Source organism: Puntigrus tetrazona, chromosome 4 (genome assembly GCF_018831695.1).
Source record: "Puntigrus tetrazona isolate hp1 chromosome 4, ASM1883169v1, whole genome shotgun sequence".
Taxonomy (NCBI): Eukaryota; Metazoa; Chordata; class Actinopteri; order Cypriniformes; family Cyprinidae; genus Puntigrus; species Puntigrus tetrazona.
Window position 1 is genome coordinate 11,179,771 of NC_056702.1, and position 26,696 is coordinate 11,206,466.

General features: G+C 38.9%; 1 protein-coding gene across 1 annotated transcript in view; it reads right to left on the minus strand.

Moving 5' to 3' along the window:
• Positions 1 to 26,696, minus strand: part of pawr (PRKC, apoptosis, WT1, regulator) — a 48,031-nt gene that overhangs the window by 14,503 nt on the left and 6,832 nt on the right. Inside the window, 1 exon segment of the mRNA XM_043236690.1 lies at positions 2,591 to 2,719. Within this exon segment, the coding sequence (XP_043092625.1) occupies positions 2,591 to 2,719 (129 nt within the window).

Below are 26,696 nucleotides of genomic sequence, written 5' to 3' on the forward strand. Positions count from 1 at the left end.
CCAGCAGTGCACTTCTGCATTGGCGCCACGCTGGAGCGAGACGATCCCGTGGAATGTTCCGTACGGTTCTGCAAGTTCTAGCGGTTCTCCGGTATCAGAGTGTGTTTTCCCTTGTATGGCAGAAGAGAAGAAAGGTAAAGCGTAGTTTAAGCAGAAGCAGATGGAGGCCTTGAGCAGATCAGGACTTCATTAGAGAGAGAAGCAGCAAAACAACACACACACGGAGTACCAGAAGGGAAATTCCTGTCCCAGCATAAAAATTTCTAGGAATAATACTCGTAAAGTTATGATCTTTTTAATTTACTGCGTGCCTAAATTAGCAGCGGCCTTGAACAGCCTGTACGGTGTATGTCCAGAGACACCCTGTAACCTGTGAAGCTGAGAGCTGCCAGGCATCATGGTAGTATTGTAGAAAGCCGTGTCTAGTGGGAGGTCAGAGAGCAGTGAAATACGGCGTGGAACTCCACAAAAGCCATTCCAGGCAACTGATAAATGCAGCAGCACATTTTGAGGCGCGCTACGATCGTGTGTCAGACAAGGATGCGTAAATCTGCCATCTGCTTCAGACGTGACGTGTAGAAAAAAAAAAACAAACCTGGAGGACATTGTGTTACATTTGTCATCTCTCGTAATATGAGGGAACACTCTGGAACCAGTGTAATGTACTTCATTATTTTTCAACAAGATGCATGCATGAAACAGAAATTGTATCAGGATTTTGTGTTTAGTTACTAAATAGAACGGTAGAATGTGAAAATGTAAATGAGGTCGTTTATTATCATCATCAGGTAAACTCATCTATTCATTAATCCACTTTTACAGCCTCACTGTGTTTTTGCTAAGGATTCTAACTCAGACTTTCAGGGAAAATGTTTTGGTTTCTTTTTAAACAGGGTCAATATCTAAAGAGCAGGAGCTGGTCAAAGTTTGACTGCGGGTGTACTTCTGGGCTTTACAAATTCATCATGTTCTGTTCAGTTGTGAATATTATAATGAGCCAAACGTGTAATAATCAAACTTTAGTCGGCCAAAGCCTTTTGTCAGGGAAAATTGCCTGATGCTAACTTCTGGTTTGGCTTACGAAAATATATCATCGATGCAGCACAATGCTGACATTTCTGTAAAGGCAAAATATGCAATGGATCATTTCTACTACTGCATGTATCCGAAACAACTCGTTTTTTGATAAATAAAACGGTGAAATAAGCAGAAGGTTTGGTGGGAGTTATTTGTGCTGCCGGTCACAGTCTATAAAGGGCTGGATAGATTAGAGTTCATTACTGACTACAGAATACATGATGAGAACTGCAGTCAGTAAGATAGGTTCACACGTGGTCTAATTGCTTAAAAGGCATTTTGTCCATTTGATATTATGATAAATGTTATGACGGAAAATTAAATGAAAACACAAAGATCATTTAAAAAGATGATAATTCAGAATCAAATACATTATGAACGATTTACCGCCGTCGCGTGAACGATATGTAATCCATACAAATTTAAATTTGATTATGAATGTAATATTGTAATTTTAATTACTACATGATTTTTGTAATCCGGTTATGTAATGGATTCAGATACCACCCATCTCTGATTCCAAGTACTGCATATACTACACATCAACCTCGGCCAATGAAATTAGAGGACTACAACTAACCATTGTGTATCTCCTACATACAACATCTGGAGAACAGTGGCTTGGCACAGACCGCTGAACATGCAAGCGCTCACATACTCACTGTTTGGCCAGTAATAGGTTTCTTTATTTAAACAGAATTATTCATCTCACTAAAGCGCATTTCAATGGCTTTTCAGAGAAGCACTTTTCACCGTTCCTTTAGTTGCAAACAATTGCCCACTAAAAGTCCTTTCATATTTTGTAATAGGTTTGAAATTCTCTCAGAATAATACGGTAGCGATCCGTTCCAGGGAAAAGTAATAGAGGATGACACGCACTCACACGGTGTCAATGTGATTATGCTGTCGGATATGCATTCAACAACCTGAGGCTACGTGGAATCAAGAACCCCACAGCAGGGAATTCCATGTAACAAAATGATAAAATACATAATCATGTTTCCAGAGCTCTACCGGTGGCACGCTGACATTTAGTGAACCCCTAAACATGACAAATGCAGGCAAGATTTTTAGTGAATGATTAAGTTTAGGATATAAGTGAGGGAAAACAGACCAAAGTTTTTGATAATCTTCATATTCTGTGCACCGGACAGTTATCACATAGAAATGCATCTTTTTACATTTAAATTGATTAGGCATGTTTCTAAAAGTGTGCATTAAAGTGTTAAATTTGTTAAGTTAATACTTTTCGATTTTTATATTTATTATTCTTAATTTTTGTTAGCTTGCTCAGTATGTTGTGGTCTTCTTTGCTCACCCTGCTCACCCCAAAAAAAAAAACATTTCCTCTACAGACAAGTTAAAAGAAAGAAAAGCCCATCGTCGTGTCCGGCGTGGAGAGTTATTGTGTTCTGCCCTGCTTTGATAGTGTTTGTTTCTTTGGTCAACACTGCCTCTGTAAGGCCGATCGGTGTCTGCACTCTCAACAGACTATAAACAGACACTCTCTCACCTGTACGGAGCAGGCTGCGCCGGGGTCAGGGGTCATCGCCTCGTTCTGGACCGTGTTGTGCTGCGTAAGACTTTCTTCCATCTTCCTCTCCTTCTCCTCTCCATCATCGTCATCGAGCTCATCCAAGCTCTGCAGAGAAATTTCAGGCTCGGTTAGTTTAGTTTGTTCAGAAGGTTTGAGATTAGTGGGTTATTTTCACATGACGAAAGTCTAATTGTGTTCTCACACACACACACACACACACACACACATAAACAAACAGAGACAGGAAGTGCGCTACCAAACAACCGCTGTGGTATGAATCTAGGGGATTTTGGGGAAGCGGAATGTCCCAATGCACACTGGGAACAGAACTTTTTACATGTAACAGTCTAATAAATGGGATAATTTGGAGAATACCAAGAGTTTGAGGTAATGATGTATGATAAACGCCCACCGCCCTATCTGACGAAAGTGACAAAGACGAACCGGTTTTCTGGCTGCACGTAAACCAGTCTTTCCTGTTCAGAAATCAGTAAGTGAAGGTGGAGTTCAGAACAGGGCTGGGAAGGTAAAAATAGCCTTACAAGGCTAAACTGGAATGTAATAATTTACACGAGCTTTCCGGCCAGCCGGTATTATCAACATTTCTTGGGGAAGGGCCAAACTCTAACCACGACATACGAAAATGAATGAACTGTGACTTAGACACACACACACACACACACACACACACACACTCCCCAGGGGGCCCCCACACAAGCTTTAAAGAGGTCACTTCTGCACTTCGCTGCCCGGTGGCCAAAATCACAGATTCCTTCAACTGACAAACATTTATGTCAATTAAGACAGCTTATAAACTTGAGGGCAAATTTTTGTCACAACAGTAAATGACTATTAAGACACGTTCAAAAGGAAGTTATTACTGTACAAATATATGAAGAGACAGGCTAAGTGACATAAAAACGGCAAACACAAACAAACAAACAATCCCTTTTAAACCTGTGTGTGAAGATAATTGTTTACAGACTGGCTTATCATCATCACTAGAAAAAGTAAAAATAAAAAAATAATTCAAAATGAAGATGAAATATTAAATACGGAAAATATATATAAATGAAGTATCTGAAAAGTAAAGAAAAGGCAGGTCAGATGTTTGTGTTTGCAGTGAGGGAGAGGTGCTTCGTTTAAAGAAACATAAACCTCCATCTGCGCATCTTCTGCTTTATTAGGAATGCATGTGCGGGTGGAAATTTTGTGTCTGGCCAGTGGAAAACAAATTATTCACGATACATCATGTTAATACCCCTTTCCTGGAAGAGGGAATGCACAAAACTGCAGTCTATCCCACCGTCTTAACATTTCACTTGGTTTTTCAGCAGCCTTTTTATACTTAAAATATTTATTCAGAAAAAATATGAACCTTTGTAAATGATACATACTTAAAATATACACTACCTTTCTTCAGTGAAAACAACCATCTAAAAATAACGATGAGCCAGTCTCGTGTGTTTTACCTTGGCTTGAACACAATACGGGCTATATTTTATAACGTGGGATTCTCTCTGAAGTGTGTGTGTTTTGACTGGTGTTGTATTCAGGCCAGTTATGCAGTAGATTAATGGAGAGTTGAGCTGAGGGGCTCTGGATGCTCTTCCCTCCTGATGTCCTCGGCAGACTGGATTTAATGACTGTGGATTAATCAAGTACTGCATGCCCTGGCTACACAGGTTCATTAGGATGATGTATTACGCTCATGGAAGGTGAAAAGTGTGTGTGCGTGATGCAGTCAACTGTCCTTTAATCATCACAAACCCACAGTCTCCTGGAGTGACTTAATGACTTAACCCAGAATCCCAGGATTATTCCAGGGCACGGCTAAAAGCCATTTTATTTCATAAGCGCACGCATTAGAATCAGATTTGGAGAGCTGTGGAGACACTTTTGGGTTAGGTCTCGAACACGTTTCTGAAAATTAATATTTTCTTTTGCATTAATTCAACGCAAACTGTGCCGTGATATTGGCATTTCTTTGATAGCCATTATACGACTATATCCAGCCCGAGCTGCCTCGCTGTGAACTCTTCATTTAACAGTAGATTGCAAAAGAAAAATAATGTATTACTTATAAAAGATGACATTAAAATTTCTGGCATGCCTAAAATGCTGCAAAGGCTGTGGTATTATTTGAATGAGGTTTATGACGGCGGCCTTGCCTCTCTCCATCCTCCACTGGACAAGAGATTGACCTCACCTGGGGAACACATATTTACGGCTTAGCCACCTTGAGTACTCAAAACTTTGTACGCGCACACAACCGGATGGCAGGATCGGAGGAAGGCATTCTCTGGTTATTAAATTTAATCAAAGCGTTCTCTGACAGCCCCAGTGGTCACGGTCAGCTCGGCTCTCCGTATTTTTACTGTTATACGCAAAATCATGTCACTGCCCGCTTTCTTTTCCCCAAAGAAATAAATAGTATTTTTTCCATTTCATTTCAAAACACAGAAAAGAGGTTGATGATTTAGACTGGGGACTTTTTGTGACAGTTTGCAGTGCACTATGTAGGTGAGACTTTAACACATTCATTCAGTCTGCTTCCAAAAGCTGAAAAACGCCGCTGCAGGGAGGATAAGGGGGTAGGAAGGCAACAACGCACGTCTGAATCCAATGTTCATGTCATCCTGTCTACAGGTGCCTGTGAATCCTACTACTCTGCACATGAAATTCTGTGAAAGTTCAGTAGAGCCTGCCAGTCATCTTTGTGTGTGAGGGTTTCTATCTCAAGCAAGAAATTAATATGGTGAATGAATATTTGCTTGGTTATCACCAAAGCCCTCTCTCTTTTGTTGTACGTTATTAGACTGTTCCCGTTACTGCTGGAATCCTGGCCAAAATCAGTTTTGGAGCTGCCAGATAAGTCTGTTTATACAGAAACAAGGCAACTGCTTCGAAACATTTAACATTTAACCATTCACCTCTCAGAATGTTCTGTAATTTATGAAAATATCACTCTCCAGCCATTGACAGAATTTTGACAACAATCAAAACTGCCTAAAGGTTACAGTAAATTATTGAATCGTTTAGGAAATGTTTTAGGACCGTGCAAGCTTTGGGGGGTGGTGATGTAAATGATCGACGACTCTGTGGTGTGTTCATCGTTCGGACTCTGAACCGGATCTTTGACAAAAATGCAGTTCTCTTGATAATGAAACAAACAGAACTAAAAATCACTCGCTAACATTTCACACATAATAAATCACATTAAATGCAATTGTACCGATTCATGAATGAGACTAAGCGTACTAGCATACTAACTGAAGTCACACACAGAGTCATACAGGCAGTAAAGTGTCTATTAGTGGTAGTTTGGTTAGATGCCAAAGTCCTCGTTCTCCATCAGTTTCTGCAAAGATTTTTTTCGCCACAAAGACAAATCTTCACCTCATGACTAGTGTGTGGCCAAACCACAGTATATTCTCAGAGAGAGTACGCGCCGTCAATCTACACGTCCTCCACACTCATAAACCAGACACACATTTAATAAACACTGCAGGATGGACTCCATCAGTCAGACTAAAATAATAAAAACAACAGAGTCAGGACATCAGACTTAATCCACTGCTTGGCCCGTGCCAGGTCTGAGATGTTCCAAGAGAGCTGCTTTCAGTGCGACCACGCTGGTTCACAGGGTGTATTATGAGGTTTTGAAGGAATGTTTGTGAGAGCTTAGAAAGCATTCACAGCTTTGCACCGTCTCTCCTAAAATGGTAGCCTTTTTTGTGAAACAACATACTTCCAGCAAACCACTGAGGCCTTTCCCGGTTGGTCTATAAATCTTTTGTGTGCAGATTTGCAGCCTGTAAAGTTATTTCCGAATTCAGCTCGGTGCAGCCACCTTCTACGTTTACTGTATGTTGTTAAATCACACATCCAATTCATTTACTGTTCCAGTATATTAGATCTAGGACCTTTATTTACACCATGAATTTTACAAAAAAATATTTCCATACCTCAAAAAGCAATGGGGGTTGTTCCAAGTGTTGTTTTTGATCCCATTAAATTCTGAATTATTTTTTCCAAATATCATTTATGTTCCAAAGAAGAAAAGTCAGTCAAAAAAAAAAAAGTGTTCGATAAATGAGGAATATATAATAATTTAAATACTTGGGTAAACTAACCCAAGTGGAAAATTGGTATATACAAGTGGCATCTCATAATCAGGACTATCAAATATTAAAACGGTTATTTTTACACTAAAAATATACCATTTGCAGTCTGTTGACTATAGAAAGCTCTGGCTATAGGAATATTTTTCCATAAAAGCTGTGTGTTTTTTGGTTTTTTTAAAGTATTATTAATATTTCTCTTGTAAATTATGCATTCACTGACTGCATAACAAACAAAAGCCATTATCTCAAGGTTACACTTTTCTCTGCTGCCCATGTGGTTGGTCAAAAAGTGGCCATTTAATTCAACAGCCGTCCACAGACTGATGCAATTATCTGAAAGCCTGAATTGAATTTCAAGACTTCCGAGCTGCAGAACGTTGCATGGCTGTGGCCGGCTAAATTCTGCTAAAGTCACTCAAAAGCAGAAAATAAGTAATCTGGTTTTATTGCTTACTTTTTAATGAAAAACATCTAGTATCTCAAACTCACAGGAACGTCCCATCATTTGTACAATCTGATTCAGAGCACGGTAGGACTCACACAAAAGGTTACTGTTAAGCTTCCTCTGCTTTATAAACGGTTCTTTTTTTTAAAAGATTAGTTCATCTAAAAAAAAAAAAACAGCTGCTCTTTTGCACAAAATGAAAACCACAACTGTTCCTGGTCTCTATCCACTTTTATTAGACGGAAAACAGCAACATAAGTCTATGACGACTTTAATAGTGGTCTTTAACATCTTTTTAACATCAGCACTCTGATATTAACCTTTTACATTCTTCGTGACTCTACAGAGATGATAGGCAGTCAGAAAACAGCTTTGCGTCACCCAATAAAAATAATGCTCAATATTATGAATGCATGAAATTTGCTGATCACAAGCTCCACTCTGTAATTTTCCAGTCATATTGAGAATTGGCTAATTACATGCCTCCCAATTCCTCACGCCTAATGGCTGCTTGATGTTTTGCTATATTTGTCACGTAGAGGATGCACATTACATGGATGAAGAAACAACCAGGGCTCTGAAGTGAACTTGAGACAAGCAGCAGAATATTCACGGAAAATGCCACGGTGGGCTAAGGACCGCTGTGACAAAGCGTTTACAACTACATTATAATCTGCTTGAACAAACGCTTGGTATTGTGAGTAGCAGTCTTCACGACCACAGGAAGCCATAAATATCGTTGAAAATTCCCTACAGCATCCTTCTACAGGTTTAAGGGTTATAGTCGAGCAGAGTTCATTCATAATCAGCCGGTTCCTCGCTTCTCCTCGAGGACTAAAAGAGGGTGTTTGGTGTTAAATAACCCTTGAAGGGGCTACTGGCCAGAGGAGGGTTTATCCAGACACGAGTTATCCTGGTGCATTGGTAAACATTACAGACTTCACTGTTTATTCTCATCTATATTTGACTAGGGAGGTGAGTGTTCAGTCACTACAAACAGAAGAGTGGCGTCAGCAGCGTTCAGTCTTGCATTCAGACTTCATGAAATATTAGAGGCCCCCCTCAAAGGCTATGACATTCTTTTGTAGTTTAAAAGGACCAGAGTTCAGACAATTTTATCGTCCATGCAAAACCTTGACCCTACCACTAAACCCAACTATGAAAAGCTTACCAATTCATATGAATTGGAATCGGCGATCTTTCCCGATCCCATTACCAACTCAAAAAAAGCAAAAAAGACACCATTACGTGTATGAATTGGCCAAAAATGTGTCAATATGCTAAAAAACACAAATGAGTTACGTTAAATTGTAATAAACTTATTAAAATGTATTAAATTGTTACCAAGTTAAATAAAAATTCAGTAATATTAAATAAAAACACTGGAATTGGTTACATTTTATTCAATAAAATAAAGTAAATAAATAAATACATTAGCACAACAATACTACATATGATTTCACAGGCTGACGATAGGACAATAATGACAGTTAAGCATATTGCCACACAATTTTACTACAATCTTTTCATTTTACTACTATCAGCATAATAACCAGTTAACTCCAAGAATAATAACTATAAAGATAACTATAAGGGAGTCTACACAAACACACTGTGGTTTAGTCAAATGCTCACACTCTTTAAAATCGGGTGGATTCTAAGAACTAATCATCGACGGGGAAAAAAAAACCTTCTAAAATCATTCCATTGATACAATAACCATCCTTCAGTGTGGAATACGAATGCTAACCGTGGACAAGCTGTGCAGGGTTTATGCTAGCAGCAGGAAGCCCAACTGCTGTTTAGTCAATCACCAAGATCTATTATCTTCTTTTAACCACTTAGATGGCAAATAGCGCTTTGTCACTGTGCTGTGGTTTCACGCTCTTCGTTCGTGGTTCTTTAGCTCTGAACAGGTTTCAGTAGCTGCCAGTAGTTCTGCTTCACACTGAGCACAGCAGTTCTTCCTCCATAAGCACACACTTCAGTCATGCTCAGAGACCAGACCGTTCTGCGGCACGCTAACAGTGAGTCATCTACCCCCCTCTTGTCCTCCACATTCTTTCACTTATTTCCCCTCCCCTCCCTTTTTTGGAAATCTTTTCTTTTCTTTACTTTTTTTTTTTTTTTTTTTGAGAGTCTAATGAGCCTGACACTCAGCAGGTTTAGAGAACTGCTGATTCATTGTCCAGCGGTGACCTTGTAAAAGGAAGCACATATTGCGATAGGACATGTGCATGCAATGATTTAATGGTCTACTGAGAGCCGGAAGACTCTCTCTCTCTCTCTCTCTCGGAATTTTTGTGGGTTTCAATTGGTTTCGAAAAACTTTGATACAATTATAAATAAGTTTGAGTTGTTTTGTTTCTTTTATTTTTAAAGACCTTAAAAATGTCACGTGGTGTAACCAAACATATTGTCTATACATCTTGAATACATACAGTACAAAAGTGTTAGGTAATCCTAAAAAAAACCTTTTATTTTTGCCTTGACATGCAGTAATAAAGATCTCTAAGCATTGTTTAGAAAGATAAATTATACTGCAAATGCAAATTTCTGTATTGTGGTTACAAAAATAATAATAGTGTCTGAAGTTCATTTATAATTGTATAAATCCATATAAACAGATTTTATCACTTAAAAAAAAAAAAAAGTTTTAACAAGGATTTTAATTTAAACGCCTTTGATAGCAAGGTCACATTTTTAGTAGAAATTATTCCACTTTTTATGGTCACATGATGCTTCAGACTGCTATTCTTTAATTTTGGCAATGATATATTTTTAGAACCGTATCTTTATTATCATCTTTAAAGTTATCATCCTGGTGTGGATGATCCTTCATATGCTGATTTGGCGCTCAATCACTTTTTCCTTTTCTTTTTAAAATATAATAAAGTTCATAAAAACAGCATTTATTTAAAACCTGTGTACTGTAATTTATTTATTTATTTATTTTTATTAAAAATGATGTATTATAACTTTTGAACGGTAGGGCCCAGAGCTCATTCAAATTAGTTGTAATTGGTAGTAAGTCAAAAAACAAGCCTGTCTAAAACCTCCTTAGCAGGTACCTTTGTACATAAAACACTACCCACTAGTCACTGACTGGCCCGCTCAGCAAGGTAGCGCGTTTTCACACACTTCCTAAATGGGATCTAATGTCGACCTGACCCACCCTGCTAAACGCACATCAAGCCACACAATAACGTTGATGGCAAACATCAGTGTGTCTCATTTAGCCTGCCGAGTTGCTTGCTGTGTTCTTGGTCTTGGCTTTACCGCTCTCCCCAAATCCAGAGAAAATCCCAACCCATCAAGCAGAACAGTAGGTCATTGTGGCAGTAGTGGCTCCCGATGACAAAAGCCCAACAATGAGGTAGAGATGTCTTGGCAGGGACACCCAAGCCAGTAAAACCTTACGATGCTTAAGGAAGAGAAAACCATCTGTTCACGCTTTCTTTGATTAGGTTTATCTCACCGAAAGAGCCATCCATTCCCAGAGTCAATCGCATTCAGGGCCGGCTCCTTTTGTGAAGCGCTCGCGGGTTTCTTGGCCTCTGGTGCTGGGTTTCTTGGCTGTGGAACGCCAGTGTATTCAGAGAAGCTCAGCGCTGGGACTATTCGGGTTTCATAGAGCTATCAAAAGAGTCACAGAAACCCTGCGATGCTGCGGTCGGTTACTGCGTGAGAATGAATGGATACCTCGTGCTGCGAGCAGCCGTAATGTTGAGTTAGAGTGTCCGGCTTTCAGCCTTACAATACCCATTTTACCAATACATAACTCACATCTGACACCAAGAAACGCTGCACATATACAACAATCTCTCATGCTAACAAAGGATTCATGGGATATATAAATATCTCTCTCTCATCAAAAATGTGGTAGTGAAAGGTTTGGAAAGAAAAAAAACCACTACATTTTTCAATAGTTCTGTAGCTGCACCATTTTAAAAGTAGCTGAATTTAGATTTTTGATGCACCGCGAAAAAAGGAGGCTCATCTTTGTCACCCTTCCTTCTATGTTGGGGATTACTATATAATTCAAAAGCATATTTCAGAGCATAAACCACCTTCTAACTGGGTAGACTAGGTGTTAAAGAAGCAGACACATTCCTCTGGCAACAAACCGAGACATCCTGCTCTGAAGGATGACGTTAATCTACTCCAGTACGGAGCATTTCATTACTCCTGATCAACAGAAGGCTGCAATCAAAGTTTGTTATGTAACGCAAAACCCCAGAATAAACCCAAGAAAATTTCCAATGTTCTTGGTTTTTTTTATTAAAACTTTGATTTACCTCAAGTCCCTTTTAAGTTTCTGAACTGAAAGACAGAGATTCCATGTTTGATTTTCAAAATAAAAGCATTTAGAATGAACCAATTAACAGCAACTTTTTTGAAATTAACGTTATTAAAACAATTCCTGTGTGCCAAGTTGTTCTGTAGCCCTCCTCATAATAAATCACAGATGACAAGTTCTACTATTGACTAGCATCTCAGCAGGAGCAAACATCTGCGACATATGGACCTGTCTGTGGAATCAAACTCAAGTAGTTAACGATGTGTGAGAAAGACGAATGCTGGACAAGCAAAATGAAGTAAGCAAAGGTTATTTCAAAGTTATTGTTTTATATGGCTGTGGGGTATGATGAGAAGAGTTATTTTTTTAATATGTTTACCACGGACAGTAGTTTAAATTATTCACTTGTTACAGCGATTAAGAAACTAAAAATGCATAACATGCTTAATAGCAATAAAAAGTGTTATTAAACCGTTTAATTCAGTTTGTTCACCTGTGCCAGTGTTGAACGTGCCATGTAGGCCTACTATATTATCATCAATACTAATAATCAGCTGCAGTAAAAATAAAAGTTTTGAAACTGTTGTTCTTTGTCCTGTTATCACTCATTTCTTTGCACGTCATTCACCCAATTAAATAAACTATCTGCATTTTGTTTGTTCTTTGTCATGTATGACTATTGTGCATTTGATATCAATACAGAATATTTTTAAAAAATTAAAAACCAAGTATTCTGTTTTTGTGTTTATCAGCACAATTGAACGAGATTATGATATTATTAATTAATATACTAGTTTGCTACAGTTAACTCTGGGTTCTAGTCTCATATTCAAAATATATTATTATTATTTATAAAAATCTTTTTCATTTCTATAACTGCAGTGAATTATTATCGTTTTCAAAATCCCAGAAAATAAATTAAAATTTTTAGTTAAGATATTACTGGGCTGTACTGTTGTTAATACTTTTCAACTATTAAAAGTACAGGGCCTATTTCTTTGAGAAAAATAACCTTAGATGTGCTTTTGGTCATGTATCTTGAACAAAGCTCAAAAATCTGTCTGTGCACAGCACTGCTATTGTTAAGACCCTGTCACCGTGATTGACAGTCCCTACAAAAACAAAACCCTCTTACACATCCAGCTCACCATTTCTCCTTTCATTTCCTCTGTACTTCCAGAATCTGAAGAATAACAGAAGCTGAGAATCCAGGAACATAAAGCAGAGAGAAAACAAAGAGCTTTCGAACCAAAAGGCCAGATTAGCTTCTTAAGCTCAAAGATGTGTTTATTTATTTAAGAAGCGACCCAAAGCCTCAAATTCCTTCAAGCTAGCTAATGAAAAGGAGAATATCGCAGAACTCAGTCCCACTTTGGGATTTGATGGATTACAGGCCCAAGGGCAGAATGGTGACATAAAGCTCCTTCGGGAACCACAGGGTCGTATGTAACATCAACACTGACAACTTTGCCTTAGCTCTTTATGCGCTTGTTGTGGACTGGTTGTGAAAGAGCAGTGGCAGACGCTACAAAAATATATCCCGTTTCCTCCCCCAGTCACCAGAAATGATAGTTTGCTGGAGAGATTACATCTACGTGGTGAGAAGTCAACCGCTTGCTGGGAGGACAACGGGCGGCCAAACTGCGTAGTCCACGAGCGCTCTGCCGATGAGAACACAGTAGCACAGCAGACATCAGACCATCGGCGGCGGGGCTGGGGGAACGCCAATGTGAGCATGTGTGTTTTGGGGTTTTGAGGCCCGTTATTGCAAAACCGCTGGCAAGTGGCTCCGAAACAGTCCGTACAGCTATGAAACGTCACTGACCTCTCACAAAGCTTAAAACTCAAACGCAGTAATGAGAAAAACAGCAAAAACCACCCTTAGACCTCACAGGAACACAATATCCAGACGATTTATCTCTGGCAAACAAATTAGATTTGCTGATTTCTACAAGAAATGTATGTAATGTGATGGAAAGATGATAATTAGAGGGTTTCTGATTTCCAAACTGAGCCAGAACCCCTGAGCAAAAAAACATTCTGCAGTAATACTCAAACACCTACTGACAACAAAAAAGCAGAGATGATGTTTTAGTTTTCTTGTGCATTGTGAACGTGTCCTACTTTCTCACTGCAATGAAGCTAGCTCTCAGTAGGGTGACTAACAACTTTGTAAACTGCAATTTTCAACAACTTTTTCATCAATTTGACGTTTTTTCTCCATTCGACGCATGTGGACGTGTCAATAGATGTCCAGTAAGGAAAGCTGTACCTTTCCCCCGCTGTCCTGTTAACACTCAAATAAATCCTAAGTGTGGACACATGGGAAATACAGTTGAGAAAACCACTGAGCTACAGACGTGCCGTTTCCAGACACGTTGCACAACAGAAGTATGGATCCGTGTAGGTAGAGATTACGCAACCTTTACATGTGGGCAACTGAAAAAGAAAACGCAATCCATCAAAAAAAGATGTTAAACTTGACGTCCGAACAGATACAACTAAAATCGAGTTTTGAACTTGTTCGGTCTGGTACTCCAGGACTTGTTACTTACTGAAGCGGGCTAGTTTAGTTGTAAATCAAAACAAACATGAAAAAGCGACTCCGAAGGCAGCTGGGTCCTCGGCGGACCTTACATGGTAGCCCCACTGAGAGACGTAATGAGCCGAAAGAAAGCGCTCCTTCAATCCACAGGCGCACAAAATAACCTCAAAGAGATGAAATGATAAATGGCAAATCAAGAGGCAGAGAGTGCTTTGATTTACGCCATGCAGCCTCTCTTCATTACCCAAATACATGTGAAAAACAGGGTTCGATACTGGAGGCAGACGAGCAGGTAGCTAAGAAACCGATTAGCGTTTAAAAGGAAAACGATGTTCAAAACTGGTTAATCTCTTCAGCTTGTTAGAGAATAACAGTGCCTAATTAAATTTGCATTACTCTGCAGATATTAAAAGCCATTTGATGGCTTTAAACCTATTTGCTTCCAGCGAGAGAACCGAGTACGGCAGAATCCCCTTGCAGTGACGCTTTAAAGCACATAAAGCGCACTGCTCCCAGATCAAAGCTTGAAATGGTCCCTTCGCTCACCCTGTGAGGTTCGCACACATGCGCAGACACATAAATAGTCAAAACGGGGCGCATAAATATGCATAATTAATAACTGAATCCCAAATCGTTTCAGCGACAAAGTAAATTAGATGCCCGTCTTTATTGAAATCATCAGTCACCGGTGGGGTGATAAGTGCCACGTTTTTCTCTTTCTACCAAAACAGCCTGTAAATCACCAGACATCCAAATCCTGTTTAAACTTGTAGAGTGTCTTCAAAAGTACAACATTAGAGGCCGCAAATCCAATAAGTTTCATATCTGGTTATGAAAAACCGAAGCATTAAACCGTTAATTCCTGGGATATACAATATCGAAAGCTTTTGAAAGCAGGTGTGGGATGTCTTGTGAAACATAAGCACGCTGTCAGCCGCGATACGGCTCTGGAAAAAAAAAACACAGTCTGTGAGTCACCACCCATCGAGTGGGGCGGCGGCAGAAGAAGAGGATGATGGGTAAACACAGCGCGGGGTGAAGTGAGGAGACCGTGACCTCGCAGCAAGGCTGTCGCCGCCACAAACGTTTATGAATATTGCGTAACTTTCTTTCACCGGCTTGGCAGCTCGACTTCTGCTGGGAGAGCGATGCGACTCTCTGAGCATATGTTTGGACGCAAATCAAAGAGACAATATTCCGACATGAGGTGCGTCAGTGAGGCATGAAAAACCCTTGATGTGCACAATGGTGAATTTCTTTTAATTATGCCAGTGGAGATTTCTAAAATGCTTCAATCTGGCACCACGAGCGGCGGTCGAAACACAAGAGACAACAACAGACTCTGTACCACCAAGATTCACCGATCCATTTGTCTTTTTGATAAAGCCTCTCTTTTTTGTCTGTAAGAATCAACATTAGATTGAACGATTTTTTGAAAGAGAGGACCAAAAACAAATTTATTTTTCCTCCAAACCAGAGAAAGGAGCAAAGCAAAATCAATGAGCATAATGTAAGCCTTCGAATTCATTCTGCATGACTGCAATTCTGTCCAATTGCGTGATCCTCCTTTTTCATCCACCAAAAGGAAAAAAAGAAAAGCTCCAAAAACTGTTTTACGCAATTAAATGGCCACTTGTAGCCTCGGGTCAAACACGTCCTCAAAAAAAGCAGTAAACAAACCTAGGCAAACTGAAACAATTACTGAATTACACCATCCCCTTATTCACTGCAGTAAACAAACCAAAAAAAAAAAAAAAAAAAAGACTAAGATGACTAAAGGAGTATTTGTTCTATGTGTCTGTGGTAATCACTTTGACCTTTTCATTCAAAACAGAAAGATGTCATTTTAAAAACATTCTACAAAACACATTGCCTAAATCATGTTTAACAGCAATTTAGTTCTGTTTGCTTAAACATTTGCCAATACTCATTCTTGGGTTTAGTATTATGAACCCTACTAGTTTAATACCAATTCGGTTTAAGCTTTTAACTCGTCCCGTTTATCTGTGCCATTCCAACTGGGCTTATAATTGTCACCTGTCACATGAAATAATACAAAAATACCATCTTAGGTTGAGAGGGCAATACAAATTGGATCAGCAACTAACCACCTAGCAACCAGCGAGGCGCCGAAAAAAATTATTTAAATGAAACACCAAAACCTTAAAGTTTCCCTTTAAAATTTTGTCATGTTGAATGCGTCATTGAATTTTTGTTTGCTGAAATGATCAATCTAAAAACATCTCAGAACACCTTAGCAACCACATAGTAGGGTTGTGCAATATATATTAGTCTACGATAGTATCGTAGTTGTTTTAGCACTATGCCAGCTGACTTTGACTATGCCATCTTGGCAGTCCAAAATCATTCACTCCATGATTTGCCAAATTTCAAACATAAACGCGATACAGATTTTATACAGATCAACAAAAAAAGTAAATATCGAGTGAGTTACATTTTAAAATCTCAAACCATGAGTCAAGGATTCAATGTTCCATTCATCAAGACATGAAATTAATTAAATGTTTGTTTCAATGAGTCACTCATTAAGACATGGACTTGTTGCCACCTACTGGCTCTTCTTTTAGTGCCACATTTATTAATCCATGACATGTCTTAACCAGTACCCAAACAAAAACAAACTTGATGTTTCACCATTAAAAGGAGAAGAAAAAAAACAAAACTTTTTTTTTGGTTAATGACCCTGCCACATAGCAACGCCTCCAAAACAGCAGTAATGTGATGAGTTTTGCACATGCGAGCAACCCACAATGCCTTCACTGTCAAAATATAGTTATATTTTGTTGTTTGAACGGAAAGCGTTCAATTCGTAACTTAATTGACTTTTCAATCTCATCTATGTAATATACATCTAGAGGAGAACCCATTATTGCAGCTCACTCTTCGGAACAAGTACATGTCAAAGCAGTCATTCAAACAGCAAACGCGTGTCTCCTTATACAAGGACATAAATAATTGAAATTGCTTCACTAGCAAACATATCACCAGAAACAACCCGGCAAAAGAATTCAATGACAACTTTCAGAGCTTGCAATTCCAAGTGCCAATCAAATATATATTTACTATCATCAATATTCATTAAATTCTTCTAGCAGAAGACAAAGACTACCGAGAACGGTCTGTAAAAGACAAACAACCAAAAAAAAAAAAAAAAAGACAAATTGAAGTGTCTTTTTTGTTCTTAAACGGACAGCACAGAAAACAATGACTTTAATAAGCACTTGAGCATAAGGGTTTTGTCCAACTAAAAGGCGAAAAATGTGGTTTTGAAAGATAAGTGACCAAACCAACAAAAACAAACCATGTTTTCTCTTCTGTAGTCCAATTAAATGCTTTTACAAAAGGAAGCCTCTGCTATTTTGTGTACATGCAAGGCATAATCTTTGTGACAGGCCATTTTTTAAATAAAATACTCTTAGAATAAGAAATGATTTATTTTTAAATCAATCGATAAATTGACAAATCGATAAAACAGCAAAACGAACGAATCAAATCATCATGAGGAGGCTGCACATTGCGTATTGTTAGCAAGTACTGTTGTTACGCAATGCGTGCAACGAACAGACTCATCACAGCTTGGACATATTATTGCTCATTTGTTAGTTTTTGATGGCTTCTCATTTGTAAGTCACTTCGAATAAAAACATCCGCTAAAGGACTGAATGTAGTTATGCTGGATAAAGATATTAACAACATTATTTGTACTCTGCAAATCAAATAAAAATAACACCACCACAACAACAGCAGCAGCGGATCCTTCAAAAATCATTAAAATATGAAGATTTGATGCTGCCCGAGAAGCGTTTCTTAATGTTATGCTGAAAATGTTCGGTATTAATTGGCGAGAAAGCTCAACAATAAACGTTATTTGTAACAAATGTCTTTACTAGCAGTTTTAATGAATTTAATGTGTATTTACTGTACACACAGTCACAGAGAGGGGTCAGTATACCGCACAAAAATGCTAATTAAAGAAATGCTTTAACACCAGAGTATGCACAGCCAAAAAAATTAAATGAAGGGTGTGTGTGCGCCGTGTTGCCAGATCTTGTGTTATTGTAGAAAAGTGTGCCGATTGTTCTTAAACTGACAAACTAAAAGCAACTGATTAAATCACACCGATAAATCATTAGCATCCCTATTTAAAATGAACAAAAAAAAACTACTTGTATAATTCAGGTGAATATTTTAGAAAGTGCTTGTGTGTTAAAGAGTTAAACGCCCATCTTGATTATAGTGTAATTCAATGCAAATTACACCTATTGTTTGGTTTGGATCACAAAAAATGTACCGAGAAAGTGTGTCACAATAATCCTCTCTTCTGTGTATTTGTGTTCAACGACGCCACATTTTCCGCACAAACCCTCACTTTTCTACAAACAGTCGAATAGCCTAAACAGTCCAGGTCAGGTTGGAGCACACCGCTTAGAGAGAGAGAGAGAGAGAGAGAATTAGACGTCAGTGATTAATGCATTCCACAGCACTGCTCTCCCACAGCATGAAAGAATGTTAAGACAGCAAAAAGGCTTAAGAAGACCTCACAATAACAAAAGAAACATGCCCACGGAACGTACCGATGCGTTCGTAGCAACTTTACCTTCTAATACAACCGTTTACGCGCGTATGCATTTTATTTTAAAAATCACACAAGAACATTCACAAAGGCTGATGACGTCAATCCTCATTTGCGTATAAATGAGGGAGTGGAATGCTGATCTCTATCTGCAGCCTGGCAGTGGCCTGTTAGAGTGGACTGGAGAGATTTCCTCATAAACCCATCAGACCTGCTGACACACACACACAGGGGGCTTGCTCTGTAAATTAGCAAAGCAGCTGTGCTAGCTCATCAGCATCACTGAGACCCTTAACCTCTCTGTGGCACTAGCGCAAGTTTTAAAGCGGCAGGGTTCAGCTTCAATGGACCGTTTGTGAAATGTCTCATAAATATTAGCGAAATGTGACAGATCCTGAAACAATATCTGAAATACTGACCTTATTACATGTACTCACTATATTAAGTCAAATATGCATAATTGCATGCAAACCAAGCCCTAAACCTTTCGTAAAGTACACACACTTTTCTCCTTAATATATAAATGCATGTGTATTGGTACATGGCAAATATACACAGCACTAATATTTTTATTTATTTTTCTTGTATGTATTCTCCCTCCTGTTTGTCCGGTGCTTTAATCTTTTTCCTTAAAGGTGTTTGCACAGAATCATTTCTGTTTCTTTAATAAAAATATTACTAAGGCCACGATAAAATGTAATTATACATACCATACCGCTGTGCCGATAAGATGCCCAAAGCTACAGTAAAGAATCAATAAGCATGCAAGTGCGATAAAAATGCCAAAGCAAAAAAAGAAGAAGAAAACGAAAAGAGACAGAAAGAAAAAGAGAGAAAAAGAGACCGAATGCCTTTGGGCCAAGTAATGTTTGTTTTTCATGAGAAAACCACCACTGTGGCTGGCCAATTCCCCTCTAGGCCACGGGAACCCAGCTTTCTGAAACAATAACCCTGGTGGATCGACTGCAGGATGGCTGCTGGCGTTCCCACGTCCACAGCCGGCCACTCGGACACAGCTCATCCAGAATAATGGATTGGGAAGTTGAACCTTGGAGAGCGAGACCTCCATTTAGAGGTTAGGGGAAATATTCTGACAGTTCTGAAGGAGATGTTCTGCTCCAGAGGACATGGATGAAAGCTATAAAATGTGGCTTTGGGAGCTGCTTCTGGGTCATACTAATAATAAGAGTGTAATGCTGAATGGAGAAAACCAGTGAGGTCCAGGGCTGTGAGGTAACTAGGATACTCTACTTACATATGCTTAAAAGAAGACCACAACATCATTCAGCATTTAGCAAAGAAAGGCCGTTTTAAAAGTGTAGCTCACCAGAAAACTAACTTTACTCTTCATTTACTCTCCCGCATCAACACAAACACGTTTAGTGGTAAACCTAATGTACCTTCGGGAAACGCCCCAGTGAGAGCTGTGCGTGTTTTTCTAAGAGCAGACAAAAATCGCTAATAAACTGAGCAAAATGTTTCACAGATGGAAGAATGTCATACAGGTTTAAAGTGAAACGAGGGCAACCGTCCGCAGGTTCATTTCCTAAAATAGCACTAATGAGAACTTTCAGCATATGAACTGAAGCAATAGGAAACAAAGCTCAGCGTATCGCATTACACCGCCACTCTTACAGTTCAACGACAACAACATTAAGATTTAATGGGAAAGCAATCTGGGTGTTTTTGTCATAGCTTTACTTGAAGGGAATGCGAGCAGGAGAAAGTAGGCAAGTTTAAGTTTTGGTGAGAGGGGCCACTCACCTGGAAACCAGATTATCATGAATGAGGCAAATGTATGCAGACAGGCGATTTCATTAAGATAGGGCCAGAGTGTTAAGGGTTAACATACACAACGCTAGCAAGTGGAACACAGGATATCTGCATGCTCTTGAAATAAAAAGCATAAATATTTAAACAACCACGACCTTGTCTATGCGGCTACCCACATATCAGACATCAGATGTCTGATTACAAGCAGCAATTCAAATATAAATATAAAAGAAAAAGCTAAATATGTGGTGGAGCAGCCCACATTACATACACACACACAAAATTTAGTATTGTAAAACTAGCCTAAAAATGGGTAAAAAGTGAATAAGTGATTTTTTTGATTGCAACATTAAAATGGCTACAAAATTACAATAACCACAAATATTATTTTTACTTTATTACATTATTAGTATTCAAATATTTTATAAATACACTTATTAATATACACACAAAACCTAATACTCAAGGTTTGCTCAAATCCTTAACGTTACGTATGAGCAATAATAATAATAATCATACTTGCCATGGCAAACACCACTAATTAAGAAAACACAATTCTTACAACACATTTGGAAAGCATTTCTTTAAGCTCTCCACAGGGAGCGGAGTCGTCTTTATCAAGACTGCAAAATAAAAAAAAAAAAGTGACTCCAGAGTAACGTTAGCTCGCTTTTGAGACATTCGTGTTTCCACTTCACCAACTCAAGCAGAACACATGCACAGACACGCTACGAAACAGAAAATTAAGGGCAACTTCCAACATGCAGGTCAATGCCTAAACAGTAATTAGAGGAGAGAAAGTAGGAGGGAGAGAGAGGGGCGTTAACACAGATTGAAGAGTGAGAGAGTAGGAGCAATAGAGAGAGATACTGGGAGTGGGGTGTGATGGGAACTCAACTTTGCTCGAGGCATAAAAGCAGACTCATCATTATACAAAGAATTTTTACTAGCTTTTCTTACTCTGCGCTAAAAACAAAGTCTGGGCTCTGATTTTTAACAGAGTTGAGAGTTGCTTTAGGTGACAGCAGGTAACATTTTTAATTAAGTCAAGAAGGACACTAGAAGCAAGTAAGGTGACCTATGTATAGGTTGAAAAAAAAATAGTTTCTGACATCTAGCGTTGTACCTTTATATTTATGTTTAGCACAGTGGTCCTGCTGCGAGGCACAATATTTTTAGTAGAATGGCAATAAAGCTCGACTTAAGTGACCTAATTGTAGTTATATTGTATGTGGAAGGACCATAAAAAGTTCATTCGATCGCGTACCTTGGTCCAAGGGCTACGATAGGCTGTCCTACCTGCCTGTCAACAATTATTTGCATACCTCCGTGCACACATAGCACAGATACGATACGCCATCAGCGTGTTCCATTACACCATTGCAGACTGAGCGAGAACGCATTATTATTATGTTATCATTCACTTTGTACTGTAATGTTTTCCTACGGTGAACGAGACATGAAGTAATGACAGCATTGCATTCAATCCTCCATCAACTGCACAGCCATAGGTGTGGCTCTGGAGAGGGATTTACAGGAAGGGTAAGATCTTATGCTTTCAAGGCTAGCATCTCTAAAATCCCCTACCCTTCCTTTAAAAGCAGACATTGGTTAAAGTCCTCAGATTAACTGGATTCTGGTGCACCACGCAAAATGTCAAAACTCTAGCATGTGGCAAACAGGCTGTGCTGCACTCAAAGCTCTCGTTTCAAAGATTTATCTTGCTGAAAAGGACAATAACTCATTATTCAAAGAGAGGACAATGTAGTACAAATCCTCTCCACGTCTGTCAGTAGAGCAAAGAGGGACAATACACCTGCATGCCGGGCAAGCCAAAGAGCATTCCATGTGCTTTCTCAGATTCAGGCCGGTGTTAATCAGCGGTTTGGGCTGGGACCGTTGGAGCATGCTTGGCCCTCCCCACCGGGGGCCTCTGTGTATGGAGCCCATTGTGTTCCAACATTAACAGACACAGAAGCATGAGTCACCTTCAAATCGTGTCTGGGTATTACCTACCTCATCCAATCAGAATGCTGGGAGAGGTGAAGACCAAGCACCTGTATGGTAATGTTTGCAATGCCATTCTTCGTCAGCATGGTAATGCTTGAAGGGGCATAACTGGTTGAGATTGTGCGTGACGTTTATGCAAACTTTAAAAAAAACAACACTGCATCTAACAAAAACGCAGCTGGTCTTCCCTTGGTTGGTGTGGGTAATTAACGCCCACTGGTTAAATTAGCGTAAAGTACATACTCCCTATCTATCATTGGCCGACAACTTCGTTGAGCTTACCAAACCCTAAAAAGATGACAGAAAACAGTCAAAACATATGATTATGAGTGAATCACATGCAAGGCACATAATTATCATCCAGTCAGGATGTTAGCAATAGCTAGAAGAATGCTAAAACAAAAGGTATTAGTAAATCTCTGATACGACATTAGCCGCTGCTATTATAATAAACAGAGAATTGTAATGTAAATAGGCCAAAGTCGGCTCTCCAGTTATAAGATCTCGTTTTTCCATTAGCAGATGTAAACTGAGGGCAGTAACTTCATTAGAGGAAGTATATAAGGTCATCTGGCTAGCATCTGACACAGAAGTAAATGGGGAGAGGGAAATGTAATAACATTGCTGTTGTCTGTCTCATACCCCGAGTCTGGTGCTTTAATTGTCATTGGCTTTGTCCCAATTGAAAGAATAAATGTTTAGAGCTCTCATATTCTATCTTCCTCTCTCATTTAGACATAAACCACATAGTCAGTCTGTGTTTACTAGACAGTGCCGTTTATTTCTCTGTTCCAAAACACACTGAATTGCCTACTGCATACAGGCAACTGCCTTCAAAAGGTAGTACTCTTGCTACCATGAAGCCTTATAATTGATTTGGAACACTCAACATTACAGACAACAAATTTATTTCAGTAGAGTCGGTCTTAAAAGGATTAGAAATCCATGTAAACATACATGGCATATACACAAATATTGATTAGAAAAGTCAAATATATAAGCCACTAACTAGTCTGCAGACAACTAGATGTAGGTGGGTTTGTTTTTCATTGGGAGTGAAACAAGAACCGTGAAACTAATTTTGAAGAACTAAGAAAGATTAAATTGGCCATTTAAGACGAATAAGAGCAGACAAGAATAAACTGTTTGTCTGAAGGTTAAACGGGTCCAAAATCCAACCACAGTATCAACAGAGAAAGGTCAACGAGGGAGGATGGGGAGGAAAAAATGAAAAGCTGAAAGGAGAACGTAGAAGGAAGCCTTTAGGATCAATACGGACATGATGAAAATCCAAGATGAATACCCAGTGAAAACAGGGCTGTGTGATGGTTATGCATCATTTAGTGAAGAAAGGACAGAAAGGGCCAGCTTACAAATACTTGACAAAAAAAATAAATGAGCTAGGAAAACTAAATCAACTGTGAATAACAGCTGAAAACTCTAAACAGCGGAAGGTAAATTGTCCAAGATGAAGTTCAGAAAAGATCAATAGGTTTAAAGCAAAGTTTAAAGAGCGTTTTGAGTTACAGTAGGAAAGGAAATTAAATGGGAGAAAAAAGGGGAATTCCTAAACTTTAATCTTAATGTCAATCCTTTTCTTGAAGTAGGATACATCTCTCTCGCTCTCTCAGCAACCCATCTGGAATATCAACCCTGTCAATCAACAGAGCAACATGTCAATTAAAGATAGATCACTCACTGCACATCTGACCCTGTGATTCCAATCTGTGCAAGTAAACGAAAACAAATATTGTCATTATGGTTATTTTTTGGGGGGGTCCAGACCTGCAGTCTGCATTTTATTGACTGGCTTTTCCAGAGACTTATCAATATGTAGCAGGCCGTTCTAGATGATTTTCGTCAAATACCCTAAAGTATCTCACAGGTTTGAGTGAGTTTAGTGGGTCACAGACGAATCACATCACTTTTAAATGGGTTAGAGGCAACTTCATAAAAAGGCATTTACAAGCCATTGTATTTCCTGATAAAGATGACTGTCAACACGATCCATTAAGCACAAGGTTACCTGTCATTTATACAGTGTACAGCATGTGAACTGGCATGTGAACAGCAACATTCCTGCACCTGATATTTGGTTGATAACATGCTGTTTCTAAAGCACCATATTCCATCTGCAGTATAAATGTACTTGTATTCCAGGCATTGACGTAAAGCTGCCACATCACCCTAAACACATACACTGTGTGCTATCTTTGGAGCCTCTTCTGACTCACTCTTCTGGAAGGTCTGAAGATTAGCAGGTGTTGACTAGGGAGTTGACCCCATAACCCCTCACGTCAATTGTGATCTAGGAGGTTAACAGGCAAGGCCTGGACAAATGCACAAAAACAAGACCATGCGCCCATCAAGGTGAAGGGCATATTTAAGAATTTGCCCAAACACATGGCGAAATAAATGCCACCGGCATAGAAACTTTCACAACAGGTGACAGACAATACAAATGAATCATTCAAGAAATAGCCAAGCAAGCAGAACTTTAAGAGGACACTGATGCACTCTGATGCTTATAGTAAATGATTGTACGTTAGTTTCCTAGTTGTACAGAAAAGTCCCTTAAGTCTTATTTATGACTGGAAAACTTGGAGATCATTTGAATTTTCATGTTGGCTAGGCCACAAACTTTCAACAGAAACAGAAAAGAGAACAATTGCTGTAACGAGTGTCAAGATTTATTTTTACCCACATCTACATTGCTTTCTCGTTACAATCATGAATATTTCTGAATATAAAAATTTGAGGCATACTGCGCAAATATCTTTTAAAGCAAAAAGGCATTTATTTGGACAAAATTTAGGAATCGTCATTATGCTGATTGACTTTTTAGATAGTGAGTTGAATGTATAAATCATGCAAGTAATGCAAGTATGATTGCCATTGAATGGGATGCTTCATTTCATTCAAACTTCATTGGACACTGTCAAAATAGCTTCTGTACATTTTGGTTTTTAAAAACAAATTTAGCCAAGAAACAGGCAAGAATGATCTTCCTATCATCCTCTGTTTTCCATTTCTTCCAACAACAAAGCATTTTAATGCCACAAACTTATATAATTCCAACATCAGAAGTGGAAAGTAGGACATTTCTGAAGGCAGCATGAGAAGGGGGCAGTGATGTGAGAAGGTCAACCCAACGGATAAGACCACTTCCAAGGAAACTAGAGGCACGTCCTTCAAAAGGATAACCCTGTGGCTGTTTGTGGCTGCTTTTAGATAATTCTTGATCAAGCTCTTGTGTTCATGGGCTTTTGGTGGCACGTTTTCTTTTGATGGTCTGAGTTTTCGAGTTACATTCCAAAGCTTCTCTACTCTTCTTTGTCTTTTGATGTGTCCACAGATACTCTTCCTCAAAGCAGATCCCTGGGGATTGTATTTGGCTTCTTCAAACACTGAGGTACGTGGTATGGAAGAAGTTGTGGACCTTAGAAATTATTCACATTCTTTAAGGCCTTTGGTCAAACAAATCATAAGTTAACAAACGAGTCAAGACACAAATGCGACTTTAATGAAGAAAAGTCAACTTAAATCCTTAAATCAAGCTTAGGAATGTATACAGTTGTGAAAGATCATGTTTCTTGATTGTTCTGCACATTTCTACATTCTTCAAGACTGTTGTTACTCAGTAATGCGACTTGAAAACAAGGAGAAAAGGACAAACGGTTTTATTCCAATGCCCCACTGGTACTCGGTGTCATAGCTTGGCAACAATGCAAACATTTATTTGAGATCAAAGTCTGAGGTGTAACCATGGAGATGTGGCACAAGGCGGCATACCGGAGAACTCATAAATATGAGGACAAAGCCTTGGATGTACTGACACAAATATGAAAGCAACTTGGAGCTGTGCTCATCTTGGCGAACTTGCCACCACAGTGCTAAAAAGTTGTATGGGTTTGGTATGGAATTGCTAAGCATAAGATAAATTTTAGCATGCTGCTTTGCGGTTGCTAGTGTTTTGGGTGTTTCTAGGGCATTACTACGTAGATGCTAGGTTGAGCGGTTGTTTAAAACAAAAGGGTCAACATCAAAAGAGACAACATTAAAGTCTCTATGATAGTCTGCTCTCTAGATCTGGTTTAGGATCCTCTTTCAATGTACTTAAAGTTTTCACCAGTTTCTTTTTCAAAAAAAAAAAAAAAAACATTACCGATGGGCGTTCAACAGAAAACATTGGTATCTGAAGTGCAAATGAAGTATATTAAATATATTGAAAATGACCTTGCATGCAGTGTGTAACATAGCTCAACTAATGAATGAAAACATACTGCAA